General features: G+C 41.6%; 1 protein-coding gene across 2 annotated transcripts in view; it reads left to right on the top strand.

Moving 5' to 3' along the window:
* Positions 1-17,344, top strand: part of LOC128694096 (nucleosome-remodeling factor subunit NURF301-like) — a 175,104-nt gene extending 157,760 nt beyond the window's left edge. Inside the window, exon 22 of one of the 2 annotated variants that reach the window (XM_070093764.1) lies at positions 16,243-17,344. In XM_070093764.1, the coding sequence (XP_069949865.1) occupies positions 16,243-16,530 (288 nt within the window). In that variant the 3' untranslated portion in view covers positions 16,531-17,344. The remainder of the gene's footprint in view (positions 1-16,242) is intronic. The other variant, XM_070093765.1, reaches the window with a different exon arrangement.
* Positions 17,345-18,419: the final 1,075 nt, after the last annotated feature.

Genomic DNA, 18,419 nt, shown 5'->3' with positions numbered 1-18,419 from the left:
GTCATTAAATAAGAGGTTGGTATCAGGATCAATGCTTGTAATCATAAGATTTGTTCTATCGATTGAGTACAAGAAACTGCCCATTTACCGATTTCAACTACCCAATAAGGTGATCAGAAATTGGCAATTTGGCCAATTTCATGCAAATTAAAAAATATGACAATTTCAAAATAGTGTCCAGAATGAACAATGCAGACATTCCTGGCTCTAAAATAACATTTTCTTTGTTCATCAGTCATGTCTCCAGGCCCCTCTGATATTACTCTTGCTTTCTATTTGGAATTTTTATTCAAACAAAAAATAAAATATTTACTGTTATGCAGACTAATTCAATATTATTTTTATTTTTTATTATTATCACACTGGCTGATTCCCACCAAGGCAGGGTGGCCCGAAAAAGAAAAACTTTCACCATCATTCACTCCATCACTGTCTTGCCAGAAGGGTGCTTTACACTACAGTTTTTAAACTGCAACATTAACACCCCTCCTTCAGAGTGCAGACACTGTACTTCCCATCTCCAGGACTCAAGTCCGGCCTGCCGGTTTCCCTGAACCCCTTCATAAATGTTACTTTGCTCACACTCCAACAGCACGTCAAGTATTAAAAACCATTTGTCTCCATTCACTCCTATCAAACACGCTCACTAATTCAATATTGTAATAATTGTATAAATAATGTCAACCCATTCATGACTGCATATTAGATTGGCTAGTTGGACATTTATTGGACAATGACATCATTTGTTTACTTTTGAACATCGGCAAAAATCAAACATTTTCCCTACTTTGATCTCCATTTCAAGGTCATTTTCATAGTAAAACCAATCAAAATCACCTCTATTTCTATAATATGTTTTCCATTCTATCAATTGTGACTATGAAAACGAGAATATAATCATAAAAACTATACGAAAATACACCTCAAAGTCGGCGTTTTAATCCAAAAACACGGTTGGAGTTTTTTTTTCCTCATTATGCACTGTGTGCTGCAGGATTTTTGTTTTATACAGTGCACACTGACCACACAGACCCATTCTCTCACATGTGGGCCTACCAGCTTTCTCCTGATTGATTTGAAGCCGCTAGAATTTTTGAGTATACATACGTCAAACACATTGGCTCCTAAGACGTATATATATGACCAAAACAGTCAAAGGGTTAAGATTTCCCTAAAATGGGACACAACATTGTCATTGTAAAAGTCACCAGCATGGCTTGCAACAGCTGTGTCAGGGTGATATTCATCCATAAAGGCTTGCACCTTTGTCCACATTGTACAAATGTCCTTAACCCTTTGACTGTTTCAGGCCCCTCTCTGAAACTGTCATTCTATGTCGCTCAATTTTTGAAAAAAAAAAATTATTTTTTCTTATGAAATGATAGAGAATCTTTTCCCGATGGTAATGACACCAAAAGTTCGAAATTTGGTCGAAAACTCGTGGAATTATGCTCCCACGAAGTTAGCGGTCTCGGCGACATATGCGTATCGGCGATTTCGCCGACTTTGAGCCCAATTTTCAGCCAATTCCATTGTTCCAGTTGACCAAACTCATAGCTATTTCTTTAGAACTCCATTTTATCTATCAGCTGAGTACAAGAAACCTCCCATTTACTAATTTGGACTACCCAATATGGTGGTCAGAAATTGGCAATTTGGCCAATTTCACGCAAAATAAAAAAGATGCCAATTTCAAAATAGGGTCCAGAATAAACAAGGTAGACATTCGTGGCACTAAAATAACATATGCTCTGTTCATTAGTCACATCTCTAGGCCCCTCTTATATTATTATTGCTTTCTATTTTGATTTTTTATTCATACAAAAAAATACAAAATTTACTGTTATGCAGACGACTGCATTATTGTAAAAATGGTATAAATAATATCAGTGCACTAGTGAAAGAATATTAGACTCCCCAGTTGACGTGTATTGGACGTGTGGTGTGATTTATGTACTCTTGAACATTGGTAAAAATCGAACATTTCCGCTACTTTGAGCTCAGTTTCAAGGTCGTTTTCATCGTAAAAGTAATGAAAATCATCTCTATTTCTGTAATATGTTTTCCATTTTATCACCTAAGACCATGAAAACGCGAATACAACGATAAATACTATACGAAAATACACCTCAAAGTCGGCGTTTTATTCCAAAAAACGATCAGTTTTTTTTTTTTCTCATTACGCAATGTGTGCTGCAGGATTTTTTTTATGTGGTGCACACTGACCACACAGACCCATTCTCTCACATGTGGGCCTACCAGCTTTCTCCTGCTTGATTTGAAGCCGCTAGAATTATTGAGTATATATACGTCAGAAACATTGGCTCGTAAGACGTATTTATACGTCGAAAACAGTCAAAGGGTTAATTGTTGAAGAAGGTAACTTCCTCCATCTCTCTTCCTCCTCCTCTGAAGCAGTTTCCTCAGCTGTGGTCTGTTGCTGTTGCAGATGAAGCTCTTGCAGCTCATCAGTGGTTAGCTCTTCATCGTCGTCCTCCACCAACTCTTCCACATCCTCGCCACTAACCTCCAACCCCATGGACTTCCCCAGTGATACAATAGATTCCACAACTGGTATAGGCTCCTCAGGGTTAGCCCCAAACCCTTCAAAGTCCCTCTTTTGTACACATTGTGGCCACAATTTTTGCAACAACAGCTTCCTTGATTGCCTTTTTGTTGGCCAAGATTGTTAGTAGCTATGGTTAACTGGGGTTATACAACCTGGCCAGCTCGGAGGCACGCACTCCACTATCATACTTTGTGATTATCTCTTTCTTCAGTTCAATAGTATTTCTCACCCTTTTTACCACAGGGCTGGCGCTAGAAGCTTTCCTTGGGCCCATGGTGGCTTATTTAGCAGTTACAAGCACTAAAAACAATGGAATAATACAAAATGTATCGCATGTATGTGTGGAATTGTCCGCACTGGCTTGTAAACACTGGCCACACTGGAGTGGCCGGGCGGCTCAGGCTGCGCAGACACGTTCTGGATGAATGTCCTTAACTGATTTTTTATCATTAGCTGAGCCAATATTTTGATGCGAAAACGTATTGATATCAGATTTTATCGCTGTCCGATGGCATTGTTAACCGAGGGTCCACTGTATTCATTGTTAACCGAGGGTCCACTGTATTCATTTGTACAGCAGAGCATCTTCATGCCATTTTCTTCAGTTTGTTTATGTTGTCTGTGAGGTCTGCGTGTCTTTGGATGCTGTCTGCAAACTTTCCAAAGTGTAAAGTTAGCGATGTACTCATTTACTGATGACTCGGACTTACAACGGGCTCTTTGACCGGTGTGCATACCTAAATAATGTATATTAGAGCTGATTTTCTCTATTCTGTTTATTACAATATACAGTACACTACTGTATAAACATTTAACAATATACTAAAAATGTTATAAATTGTGCAAAGGTGACATTAAAACAATATCAAAGATGGTTGACACAAACCCACTACCATTATAGTATGCTCCTCACTTAGTGATGAATTTGTTTACTGATGTGCTCTTAGGAGCAGAACTTTGTTGTTAAGTGAGAAGCTGTATTGTAGTATTATAAATATTCATTATACATAGCCTTAGGAGACCAAAATAATAGAAAAAATATAATAAAATATTTATAAAAGTATATAGCAATTATATAAGTCAGTAAAGTGAATCAGTATTACTTATTTCCATGTTTCAAATTCAAATTTATTTATTTCTTTGCAAGTATGTACTACATTGAGGTTATGTATTTACAATAATGGGTTGCAGTACAAATAGGACCTCTTATTATGCCTAGGCATTATGGGCCGATTTAATTTAATGACTTACTAACTACTTAACACTTGAGAAATTTATCATAATTGTACAATAGTTCTATTTATTATAAATGAATCTAATTTATATAAACCAAAGGATATATTCATAGTTTCAAAAATGTCTTTTTATGAAACATGCAATTATATTCCTGTCAACCATGGACAGTGGTTCAAAAATAATTATTGAAATTATATTATGGGAATATAACATTGTGATTTGCTAAAATTAGTTTACAGTATGAGAATGCTAAAATTTGTTGTAGGGTAATACTGTTTTTGGTAGGTGTTCTTACTACTATGTTGTATTAGTCAGTGTATGAACTTGGTCGTCTAGTTTTGAAATTTTATGATTTGAGTGATTGGGAGATTTATTGGTAAAGTTAAATATTGTGTATTTAGTCTAGGGTGATTAAGTGGCTTTTGAGCAGAATCTTAAATTGATTTTCAGACTGGATTTCTTTAGTGTTTTCTGGTAATGAATTCCAAATTTTGGGGCCCATTATGTGCACAGAGATTTTACAGTGTGATATGGACACTGGGTACATCAAAAAGAGATCTGTCTTGTGTTATGGTCGTGTGCCCTGTTAAGGTTGGTGAGGAGAAGTTTGAGTGGAGGGTTTATGTTTGAGTGTAGTGTTCTATGAATGTAGTAGGCACATGAATAAGTATGGATGTTATTTAAGGTGAGCAGATTTATTTTTTTTTTTTATTAACACACTGGCCGATTCTCACCAAGGCAGGGTGGCCCGAAAAAGAAAAGCTTTCACCATCATTCACTCCATCACTGTCTTGCCAGGGTGCTTTACACTACAGTTTTTAAACTGCAACATTAACACCCCTCCTTCAGAGTGCAGGCACTGTACTTCCCATCTCCAGGACGTACAGTGCCTGCACTCTGAAGGAGGGGTGTTAATGTTGCAGTTTAACCCTTTGACTGTTTCAGGCCCCTCTCTGAAACTGTCATTCTATGTCGCTCAATTTTTGAAAAAAAAAAAAAAAAAAATTTTCTTATGAAATGATAGAGAATCTTTTCCCGATGGTAATGACACCAAAAGTTCAAAATTTGGTCGAAAACTCATGGAATTATGCTCCCGCGAATTTAGCGGTCTCGGCGACATAAGCGTATCGGCGATTTCGCCGACTTTGAGCCCTATTTTCAGCCAATTCCATTGTTCCAGTTGACCAAACTCATAGCTATTTCTTTAGAACTCCATTTTATCTATCAGCTGAGTACAAGAGACCTCCCATTTACTAATTTGGACTACCCAATATGGTGGTCAGAAATTGGCAATTTGGCCAATTTCACGCAAACTAAAAAAGATGCCAGTTTCAAAATAGGGTCCAGAATAAACAAGGTAGACATTCTTGGCACTAAAATAACATATGCTCTGTTCATTATTCACATCTCTAGGCCCCTCTTATATTATTATTGCTTTCTATTTTGATTTTTTATTCATACAAAAAAATAAAAAATTTACTGTTATGCAGACTACTGCATTATTGTAAAAATGGTATAAATAATATCAGTGCACTAGTGAAAGAATGTTAGACTCCCCAGTTGACGTGTATTGGATGCATGGTGTGATTTATTTACTCCTGAACATTGGTAAAAATCGAACATTTCCGCTACTTTGAGCACAGTTTCAAGGTCGTTTTCATCGTCAAAGTAATGAAAATCAATTCTATTTTTGTAATATGTTTTCCATTTTATCACCTAAGACCATGAAAACGCGAATACAACGATAAATACTATACGAAAATACACCTCAAAGTCGGCGTTTTATTCCAAAAAAACGATCAGTTTTTTTTTCCTCATTACGCAATGTGTGCTGCAGGATTTTTTTTATGTGGTGCACACTGACCACACAGACCCATTCTCTCACATGTGGGCCTACCAGCTTTCTCCCGCTTGATTTGAAGCCGCTAGAATTATTGAGTATATATACGTCAGAAACATTGGCTCGTAAGACGTATTTATACGTCCAAAAACAGTCAAAGGGTTAAAAACCGTAGTGTAAAGCACCCTTCTGGCAAGACAGTGATGGAGTGAATGATGGTGAAAGTTTTTCTTTTTCGGGCCACCCTGCCTTGGTGGGAATCGGCCATTGTGTTAATAAAAAAAAAAAAAAATAAATCTGCTCACCTTAAATAACATCCATACTTATTCATGTGCCTACTACATTCATAGAACACTACACTCAAACATAAACCCTCCACTCAAACTTCTCCTCACCAACCTTAACAGGGCACAGACTTTAGACTTTTGAATATTGGTGGGGTATGCTTTTGGGAGTGGGAATTTGTTATCATTCTGACTGCAGCCTTTTGCTGGGTTATTAGTGGTCTTAGGTGATTTAATGTTGTTGTTCTCCATGCACAAATTCCATATGTGAGATAAGGGTAGATGAGTGAATGATATAGTGCCAGGAAAGCTGATTGTAGAACATAGTATCATATCTTTGATTGTATGCCTACTGTCTTAGAGAGTTTCTTAAAAATTTGCTATATATTTGTTTGGAATTTGAGGCTACTGTCAAGGTGGATTCCTAGGAATTTTCCCTTTGTGAATTTTGTGATGGGTGATCCGTTTAACATTATGTTAAGTAGAACATTTGCAGCTCTGTTTCCAAACTGAATGAAATAGGTTTTGTCAGTATTCAGGGTAGGTTTATTAGTCATCATCCAGGCAGATATTTTTTGCAGTTCAGCATTGACGTTGTTGGCGAGTATGACTGAGTTTGGGTGGGAGAAGACATATTATTTGCAGATGACATAACATATGAGTTTGAGTAGCTGTGATGCATTCAGTAGATCATTGATGTAGATGAGAAAGAAGAGTGGTCCAAGGACACTTCCCTGTGGGACTCCTACTGTGATTGGTTGAGTGGAAGAGTTAGCACCATTTGTGTACACATATTGGCTTCTGTTACTAAGGTATGACTTTAAGTAGTTGAGGGAGTGGCCTCTTATACCATAGTGTGTTAATTTTGTGTGCAACAATTCATGGTCGACTGTATCAAAAGCTTTCGTAAATCAATGAAAATTCCCAGCGGGACTTCTTTCTTCTCGCGAGTGGTATATATTATTTCTAGCATGTGTATGATAGCATCATTTGTGCTTTTATTATTCCTGAATCCAAACTGGCGGGTTTAGTATGTTGTATGAGACGAGGTAGGAATAGATCCGTCTGTGAATTAATTTTTCAAAGATTTTAGAGAGCAGTGGTAAGTTAGATATTGGTCTATAGTTATTCAAGTCAGCTTGGTCACTTTCTTTATGGATCGGGGTGACCCTCGCTATTTTGAGAATTGCTGGAAAGGTGGATGATTCAATGGATTTGTTAAAGAGTGTTGCAATAATTGGTGACAGAACTCGTGAAGCTTTTTTGTACGTAAAAGTTGGCAAGTTGTTTATGTCTTCTGCCTTGTTATTAGTGGTGTTGATGATGAGCGAGACTTCTGTTGGGTTGGTAGGAGCTAGGAATAGTGTTTGTGGGTAGGTGCTTATGAGGTAGTCTGATGGACTGGTGTTTGAGCTTGGGATTTTGTTCACTAGGTTCTTGCCTGTTTCAGTTGGTGGGAGTAGGGGTTTGACTGATTTTGTTAATTTCATTGTTTTGTTTTTGGATATCTTTTTAGTTTCCAGAATTTCAGATAGGATTTTCCAGGTCTTTTTCATAACACCTTTGATGTTATGTAATCTGTTTTCATAATATAATTTTTTAGACCTTCTTATCAGGCTGGTAAGTGCAGATGAGTAATATTTAGATTGTTCTCTAGTTATTTGACAAATTCTGTACTGTTTTTCATATAGGTGCTTTGTGTTAATGGATTTAAGGATGCTGGTTGTTAGCCAGGGACTATTCAGTCTCTTTGCTGTGATCTGTTTAGTTAACAAAAAAAGGCACAATACCGTGACTGGAACGATACACAAATAACCCGCACATAGAAGAGAGGAGCTTACGATGACGTTTTCGGTCTTCTATGTGCGGGTTATTTGTGTATCTGTTTAGTTTTTTAGGGCAATGTTTGTTATAGAGGTAGTAGGCTTTTTTTTTAGAAAATTATTAATACATTCGTTCATATCTGTATATGTTTCAAACTCATTATGCCAGTTGACTTATTCATAGCTGCTGTCTTGTTATGTAGTCTGAAGGTAACTTTAGTAGTGTCTTAGGACAATTTACCTAGGTTGGTTATGAGGAAGGTTGGGTAATTGTCTGTGGTGTTGTCTGTGATCATGCCTGATTTTAAAGGGGATATGTTGTTCATCCAGATGTGGTCTAATAAAGAGATACTAGTCTTGGAGAATCTTGTAGGTTTTGATATTGTTGGTAGCAACAAGCAGTTGCTCATAGTGTTTGTGAATTTGGTTACTTGTGGGTCCTGGTCATGTAGTAGATTTATGTTGAAATCTGTTAGCAGTAAGTGGTCTTTGTTCATATGTGCATCAGTTATCATGTTTCCTAACCTTTCACTAAAATGGTAAATGTTTGTGGTACTCTGTAGATGTTTATAAATGTGAGGGATTTTTGCAGGTATTTTGATTTAAATTTAGCTATGATATATTCACCATGTTCATCCCTTGTGCAAGAATTATTGATACAGTCAAGTTGATTTTAGTAGTATGTAGGTGTTCCACCACCTTGTAGGTATGTCCTACAGTAGTATGTAGGTGTTCCACCACCTTGTAGGTATGTCCTACAGTAGTATGTAGGTGTTCCACCACCTTGTAGGTATGTCCTACAGTAGTATGTAGGTGTTCCACCACCTTGTAGGTATGTCCTACAGTAGTATGTAGGTGTTCCACCACCTTGTAGGTATGTCCTACAGTAGTATGTAGGTGTTCCACCACCTTGTAGGTATGTCCTACAGTAGTATGTAGGTGTTCCACCACCTTGTAGGTATGTCCTACAGTAGTATGTAGGTGTTCCACCACCTTGTAGGTATGTCCTACAGTAGTATGTAGGTGTTCCACCACCTTGTAGGTATGTCCTACAGTAGTATGTAGGTGTTCCACCACCTTGTAGGTATGTCCTACAGTAATATGTAGGTGTTCCACCACCTTGTAGGTATGTCCTACAGTAGTACAGGTCTCCCTAAACATTCACGTTTTCAGCTTTTGCGGGCTTCACACATTCGCGAATTCCCAACCGCCAAATCATATTCAACTTTCCCGCCACCTGCGAGTCCCTACTACCCTCCCTCCGACCCCCGCAACTGGCAGCCAGCCCTCCCACCACTCAGTGTGGTGAGTGTTTTGTTTGTTCATTATTTGCTATTAAACTACAGTATAAATAATGTAAACACATTCATGACTGCATATTGGAATGGCTATTTGAACAGGTATTGGACGGTGACATCATGTGTTTACTCTTGAACACAGCAAAGAATCAAACATTTCTGCTACTGCTAATAATAACAATAGTAATAATAATAATAATAATAATAATAATAATAATACGATATAACTGAAGAAGGAAATTGTACAAAAATACGAGGGAGTGGTTGACACATCGTCAATGTGGTTTTGTTTATGCTGGAGTGAACATTAGTCTCCCTGCTCTTCCAAACATTTCACAATAATTCATTGTTTGGTGCTTGTAGATTGAGTGCGACTGGAGTGGTTGAGGCAGTGGTAGAGGCAGTGGTAGAGGCAGTGGTAGAGGCAGTGGTAGAGGCAGTGGTAGAGGCAGTGGTAGAGGCAGTGGTAGAGGCAGTGGTAGTGGTAGAGGCAGTGGTAGAGGCAGTGGTAGAGGCAGTGGTGGAGGTAGCAGTGGAGGCAGTGGTAGAGGCAGTGGTAGAGGTAGTGGTTGAGGCAGTGGTAGAGGTAGTGGTAGAGGTAGTGGTAGAGGCAGTGGTAGAGGCAGTGGTTGAGGCAGTGGTTGAGGCAGTGGTAGAGGCAGTGGTAGAGGCAGTGGTAGAGGCAGTGATAGAGGCAGTGGTAGAGGCAGTGGTTGAGGCAGTGGTTGAGGCAGTGGTAGAGGCAGTGGTAGAGGCAGTGGTAGAGGCAGTGATATTTACTAACATATATGTTATAAATAATAATAGTACATGTTAATATTAATAACATTTATAATAATAATAATAAATGTTATTCATAATGTACTATTATTATTTATAACATATATGTTAGTAAATATCACTGCCTCTACCACTGCCTCTACCACTGCCTCTACCACTGCCTCTACCACTGCCTCAACCACTGCCTCTACCACTGCCTCTACCACTACCTCTACCACTGCCTCTACCACTACCTCTACCACTGCCTCTACCACTGCCTCTACCACTGCCTCTACCACTGCCTCTACCACTGCCTCTATCACTGCCTCTACCACTGCCTCTATCACTGCCTCTATCACTGCCTCTATCACTGCCTCTATCACTGCCTCTATCACTACCTCTATCACTGCCTCTATCACTGCCTCTATCACTGCCTCTACCACTGCCTCTATCACTGCCTCTACCACTGCCTCTACCACTGCCTCTACCACTGCCTCTACCACTGCCTCTACCACTGCCTCTATCACTGCCTCTACCACTACCTCTACCACTGCCTCTACCACTGCCTCTACCACTGCCTCTACCACTGCCTCTATCACTGCCTCAACCACTGCCTCTATCACTGCCTCTACCACTGCCTCTATCACTGCCTCTACCACTGCCTCTATCACTGCCTCTATCACTGCCTCTATCACTGCCTCTACCACTGCCTCTATCACTGCCTCTACCACTGCCTCTACCACTGCCTCTATCACTGCCTCTACCACTGCCTCTACCACTGCCTCTACCACTGCCTCTATCACTGCCTCTACCACTGCCTCTATCACTGCCTCTACCACTGCCTCTACCACTGCCTCTATCACTGCCTCTACCACTGCCTCTATCACTGCCTCAACCACTGCCTCTACCACTGCCTCTACCACTGCCTCTACCACTGCCTCTACCACTGCCTCTACCACTGCCTCTATCACTGCCTCTACCACTACCTCTACCACTGCCTCTACCACTGCCTCTACCACTGCCTCTACCACTGCCTCTATCACTGCCTCAACCACTGCCTCTACCACTGCCTCTACCACTGCCTCTACCACTGCCTCTACCACTGCCTCTATCACTGCCTCAACCACTGCCTCAACCACTGCCTCTACCACTGCCTCTACCACTGCCTCTATCACTGCCTCAACCACTGCCTCTACCACTGCCTCTACCACTGCCTCTACCACTGCCTCTATCACTGCCTCAACCACTGCCTCTACCACTGCCTCTACCACTGCCTCTACCACTGCCTCTACCACTGCCTCAACCACTGCCTCTACCACTGCCTCTACCACTGCCTCTACCACTGCCTCTATCACTGCCTCTACCACTGCCTCTACCACTGCCTCTACCACTGCCTCTACCACTGCCTCTACCACTGCCTCTATCACTGCCTCTACCACTGCCTCTACCACTGCCTCTACCACTGCCTCTACCACTGCCTCTACCACTGCCTCTACCACTGCCTCTACCACTGCCTCTACCACTGCCTCTATCACTGCCTCTACCACTGCCTCTACCACTGCCTCTACCACTGCCTCTACCACTGCCTCTACCACTGCCTCTACCACTGCCTCTACCACTGCCTCTATCACTGCCTCTACCACTGCCTCTACCACTGCCTCTACCACTGCCTCTATCACTGCCTCTACCACTGCCTCTACCACTGCCTCTACCACTGCCTCTACCACTGCCTCTACCACTGCCTCTACCACTGCCTCTACCACTGCCTCTACCACTGCCTCTACCACTGCCTCTATCACTGCCTCTACCACTGCCTCTACCACTGCCTCTACCACTGCCTCTATCACTGCCTCTACCACTGCCTCTACCACTGCCTCTACCACTGCCTCTATCACTGCCTCTACCACTGCCTCTACCACTACCTCTACCACTGCCTCTACCACTGCCTCTATCACTGCCTCTATCACTGCCTCTACCACTGCCTCTATCACTGCCTCTACCACTGCCTCTACCACTGCCTCTACCACTACCTCTACCACTGCCTCTACCACTGCCTCTACCACTACCTCTATCACTGCCTCAACCACTGCCTCTACCACTACCTCTACCACTGCCTCTACCACTGCCTCTATCATTGCCTCTACCACTGCCTCTACCACTGCCTCTACCACTGCCTCTACCACTGCCTCTACCACTGCCTCAACCACTGCCTCTACCACTGCCTCTACCACTACCTCTACCACTACCTCTACCACTGCCTCTACCACTGCCTCTATCACTGCCTCTATCACTGCCTCTACCACTACCTCTACCACTGCCTCTACTGCCTCTACCACTGCCTCTACCACTGCCTCTACCACTGCCTCTACCACTGCCTCTATCACTGCCTCTATCACTGCCTCTACCACTACCTCTACCACTGCCTCTACCACTGCCTCTATCACTGCCTCTATCACTGCCTCTACCACTACCTCTACCACTGCCTCTACCACTGCCTCTACCACTGCCTCTATCACTGCCTCTATCACTGCCTCTACCACTACCTCTACCACTGCCTCTACCACTGCCTCTACCACTGCCTCTACCACTGCCTCTATCACTGCCTCTACCACTGCCTCTACCACTGCCTCTACCACTGCCTCTACCACTGCCTCTACCACTGCCTCTACCACTGCCTCTATCACTGCCTCTATCACTGCCTCTACCACTACCTCTACCACTGCCTCTACCACTGCCTCTACCACTGCCTCTATCACTGCCTCTATCACTGCCTCAACCACTACCTCTACCACTGCCTCTACCACTGCCTCTACCACTGCCTCTATCACTGCCTCTACCACTGCCTCTACCACTGCCTCTACCACTGCCTCTACCACTGCCTCTACCACTACCTCTACCACTGCCTCTACCACTGCCTCTACCACTGCCTCTATCACTGCCTCTATCACTGCCTCAACCACTGCCTCTACCACTACCTCTACCACTGCCTCTACCACTACCTCTACCACTGCCTCTACCACTGCCTCTATCACTGCCTCTACCACTACCTCTACCACTGCCTCTACCACTGCCTCTATCACTGCCTCTACCACTGCCTCTACCACTACCTCTACCACTGCCTCTACCACTGCCTCTACCACTGCCTCTATCACTGCCTCTATCACTGCCTCAACCACTGCCTCTACCACTACCTCTACCACTGCCTCTACCACTGCCTCTACCACTGCCTCTATCACTGCCTCTACCACTGCCTCAACCACTGCCTCTACCACTACCTCTACCACTGCCTCTATCACTGCCTCTACCACTGCCTCTACCACAGCCTCTATCACTGCCTCTATCACTGCCTCTACCACTGCCTCAACCACTGCCTCAACCACTACCTCTACCACTGCCTCTACCACTGCCTCAACCACTGCCTCTACCACTACCTCTACCACTGCCTCTATCACTGCCTCTACCACTGCCTCAACCACTGCCTCTACCACTGCCTCTACCACTGCCTCTACCACTACCTCTACCACTGCCTCTACCACTGCCTCTACCACTGCCTCTACCACTGCCTCTACCACTACCTCTACCACTGCCTCTACCACTGCCTCTACCACTGCCTCTACCACTGCCTCAACCACTCCAGTCGCACTCAATCTACAAGCACCAAACAATGAATTATTGTGAAATGTTTGGAAGAGCAGGGAGACTAATGTTCACTCCAGCATAAACAAAACCACATTGACGATGTGTCAACCACTCCCTCGTATTTTTGTACAATTTCCTTCTTCAGTTATATCGTATTATTATTATTATTATTATTATTATTATTACTATTGTTATTATTAGCAGTAGCAGAAATGTTTGATTCTTTGCTGTGTTCAAGAGTAAACACATGATGTCACCGTCCAATACCTGTTCAAATAGCCATTCCAATATGCAGTCATGAATGTGTTTACATTATTTATACTGTAGTTTAATAGCAAATAATGAACAAACAAAACACTCACCACACTGAGTGGTGGGAGGGCTGGCTGCCAGTTGCGGGGGTCGGAGGGAGGGTAGTAGGGACTCTCATTGGTGGAGGAAGTGGTGGAGGCAGTGGTGGAGTCTGTGGTATTTAATAACATACATGTTATTAAAGCATAACATGTATATATTTAGTACAACTTACGACGTTTTCATGTATTTTATGATTGTTCATGGTTCAACAAGTTAAGCAGTATTGTATTATATTTCCCTACAATATATTGGGGCACCAAACATTCACGGTTTTTCAACATTCGCGAGGCTCTTGGTCCCCTAACCCTCGCGAATGTTGAGGGACACCTGTATATAGCTGTTCCACCACCTTGTAGGTATGTCCTACAGTAGTATATAGCTGTTCCACCACCTTTTAGGTATGTCCTACAGTAGTATATAGCTGTTCCACCACCTTTTAGGTATGTCCTACAGTAGTATATAGCTGTTCCACCACCTTTTAGGTATGTCCTACAGTAGTATATAGCTGTTCCACCACCTTTTAGGTATGTCCTACAGTAGTATATAGCTGTTCCACCACCTTTTAGGTATGTCCTACAGTAGTATATAGCTGTTCCACCACCTTGTTGGTATGTCCTACAGTTGTGTATGGCTATGTAACCAGGAATGCCATAAACATCTGTAGTACCAGACTTGAGCCAGGTTTCTGTGTGATGATTGACATACTGGTATGAAGGGAATTGAGTAATGCTGTGAGGAGGAGTAGTATTACTCTCTCAAACAATTGTAATATTATATATATTCCTTGTACATAGCCGTAGAAGACTAAAGTAGTAAAAAAAAAAAAAAAAAGTCATACTGTACGTATATATACCGATTATTGCGAGTGAAGCGATGTTTGAAGTGCTAAAACAGATAAACAACCAAATATTAGTGTCAATATATTGTAAAATGTAAATATTGCTGGCACTTTAACACTGTTGTTGCCCACTAGTGATTATTTTTTCACCAACTTCAACACTTTATAAAATCGTAAGTTTTATCAGACTTCGCTCATTTTAGTCTTATTCAATTCAAAGAAACAAACTCTATTGAGCTGTTAGAAAAAATATATTTTTTAATTTTTCAAAATCCCCCCCCCCTCCGCATGCACGTACACACACACGGGAATTTCTTTGCAGGTTCTGCTACAGTTAGTGTTGAGCAATGCATTAAATATAATACATCACAATGAACTGCAGTTACATTATCATTATCTTTATGATTTTGAGACCTTAATGAAATTTTTTTTTTGCCATTTTTAGGATCCAAGGAGTGTAACCTCATTTTTTCCACAAGTTCTTCAGTTTGCTTTACACGATTTTGCCTCGGACACAATTTTTAAGAACATAATTGACGGTCTACTGTAAACACATAATACTCGCTGCTCATTACATACTAAGAACAAAAATATTTTAAAGTAATGAATGTACTGTACAGTGGACCCCCGCTTAACGATCACCTCCAAATGCGACCAATTATGTAAGTGTATTTATGTAAGTGCGTTTGTACGTGTATGTTTGGGGGTCTGAAATGGACTAATCTACTTCACAATATTCCTTATGGGAAAAAATTCGGTCAGTACTGGCACCTGAACATACTACTGGAATGAAAAAAGTTCGTTAACCGGGGGTCCACTGTATATGCATTTTACTTTTTTTTTAGGCTTAACTCTATTGTGTACTTCATGTATTATAGTGTAAACATGTTTTCAGGCTTTTTATATGCATTTGAAAGTGAAAGAAAGGCTGACTTACCATATTTTACGGCAAACAAGACGTTCTGGTGTTGAGGACAGCCCTCCGGTTCTGACTGGCTAAATTTTGGAAATACAATGATAAAGAGTATCGATAATAATAAGAGTAGGAAAGATATGTTAAGTCTTAGGCATTATATATGAAAACCCATATTGATGGTTCATTCTACAGTTATTTACCACTGACACAGCTGACTGCCAGGTTCCCCAGTCAGCTGTGTCAGCTCGTGGCTTACAACAACCCCCCTCAAAGGGTTAATTTGCTAGTTTTAAAGTATTACATCAGCATTTTATAAGTATCGGCCAATATCGACAGCACTTTCACCGATGCCAAAAAAAATAACTGATGACAATACTCGAACTCCTCCTCCTCCCCTCCCCAGTACTGTCCACAACTGTTTCAACCTCTGTACTCGTCTGAAGATGTTCACAGTGCAGGATCGACCACATGCCAGTGTTGCTATAATGTCTCTCTTAACTCATCTGCTTCATGTGTTAGAATTAGAATAATTTTTATACAAGATAATTCATCTTCAGACTATACCATGGGCGGGGATAGAACCCGCGGGTTCTATCCCCGCCCGTGGTATGGTTTGTTTGCAATCGTGTCATTACGATTTTGTTAGTCAATTTATCTTCCAAAACTAATTTTATGTTTTTCCTCAGCAACACAAAAATGCTTGGCCGTTCCTGGAGCCGGTGGACCCATCAGAGGTCCCTGATTACTACAAGGTGGTGAAGGAGCCCATGGACCTCAAGACTGTGGAGAGCCGAGTTGAGGAGAGGTCATACCGACGGCTGGCACAGTTCATTGGCGACGTGATGCTGGTCTTCGACAACTGTCGTCTCTACAACCCTCCCAACTCGTCGTTCTGCTCGTGTGCCGCCACACTAGAGTCTTTCTTCTGCCAGAGACTACGCAGTCTCAAACTTCGACTAGCACAGAAATCTTAGTGCAGGTTTCCCAGTGATAATTCTTCCTGTATAAAGCACAAGATTTTTTAAAATTAGAAGTTTATTGACATCTCTGAGTTTTACCTATCCTGAGGTACGTATCCCGTGGTAATTATGCTGTAGTACCTATCCTCCGGTAGCTGTTCTGTGGTACCTATGTTGCGGTAATTCTGTGGTACCTGTCTTTTGGTGCCTGATCTTTGGTACCTATCCTGCAGTAATTATGGTGTGGTACCTGCTCTCGGTACCTGTAATTTGGTACCTATCCATGTTACCTACCTATGGTACTTACCTGTGGTACCTACCCATGGTAAGAATCAGTCATAACAGACAGCAGCAGGAACAAGAGCTTGACGGATCACTTCCAGCATGATGACGGGTAGAGTGGACAGTCAACCTCACAATTTGCAACTGAAATGCAGCGATGCTTTGGTCCCTTGTAGACCAAAGTGCTTGCCAGACAATGATCCAGGATGGACCGCAACCCCCTCTATCATTTCCACTTCAGTCTGTTAGTCAGGCATTGTGTAAGCCACGGTATTGTGTCAGTCATGCATTATGTCAGCTGTGGTATTGTCAGCCATGCATTGTGTCAGTCATGCACTGTGTCAGTTATGGTACTGTCAGCCACAGTATTGTCAGCCACAGTATTGTGACAACCACAGTATTGCATCAGCCCTGGTATTGCGACAGCCACAGTATTGTGACAGCCGTGGTATTGCGACAGCCATTGTATTGAGACAGCCACGGTATTGTGACAGCCGTGGTATTGCAACAGCCACAGTAGTGTGACAGCCACAGTATTGTGTCAGCCATAATATTGTGTCATCCACAGTGTTGTATCAGCCATGGTATTGTGTCAGCCACAGTATCGTACCAGCCATGGTATCATGTCAGCCACGGTATTGTGTCAGCCACAGTATCATACCAGCTATGGTATTGTGTGACTTTTGTTCTACAAATCGAGAAGAGAATTTTGCATGCGAGTTATTATATCATACTGATAAATTATATTTGGCAATATTATCAATTGTCACCTAGAATAATATCATTATAGATGTATCAGAGTATGTTAAGATATTTTCTTAAAATTTGTATTTTGTGAAAATTATATACATATATATACTGTATATAAGGTTAGAGAAGTGGGTCAAGTATCAAAAATAAAAAAGGAATAATTGAAGTAGGATCTTCCTCGCCGATGATTGTCTTTTGTTAAGACTAAAAGTTAACTTATTGCATCTTGTTGATTATTTTAATGTTTCATCAGTCAACCCTCCTGTAAGGCTCCTCTCTATACACACTGTGATTTTATAAATTTTTTGTGGATGCAGTCGACCGCGTGTATTGGACTTGGTATGTGCTGTAAGCTCTCTTATAAAAGTCTTGTGTATTAAGACAGGTCTTGATTACTGTCATCACAATTAGGGCCAACTTTGATTTAGTGCGAAATTAATGGTAGTTCCCGTGTCCCCCTAAATAGTGCAATAACTTCACTGGATTTAATATTGACACAAGTCGAGACCTGGCGGTGATGTGATTCATTTATCACTTCCTTTGAAAACATCGATGCAAAATTATCAACTTTTTCACTTGTCTGAAAAAAAATCATATGGAAAGTCTATAAAAATCTAAATTGTTATTGCACATTTCAGAGTTGGAGGCATTTTCTGACTTTCTTTTTTAGCTAAAATACATAAATTATCAGATTTTTAATCAGTATATAAGAGAAGGTTCGCAAGACCAGACTGCTCTATGAATGTTATCATCAGTCATTTAGTTGTGCATGAATTTTCTTAGTGACATTTAGAGGAAGTCTTGCTGAGTGGAAGAGTTTTATAAGAGAGTTGACTGCATGTTGGACAGGGAGGACAGCAGTGAGGGGGAAC

This window comes from Cherax quadricarinatus, chromosome 43 (assembly GCF_038502225.1).
Source record: "Cherax quadricarinatus isolate ZL_2023a chromosome 43, ASM3850222v1, whole genome shotgun sequence".
Classification (NCBI taxonomy): domain Eukaryota; kingdom Metazoa; phylum Arthropoda; class Malacostraca; order Decapoda; family Parastacidae; genus Cherax; species Cherax quadricarinatus.
The sequence above is the reverse complement of the archived record's forward strand: the minus strand, read 5'-3'. Positions and strand labels throughout refer to the sequence as shown.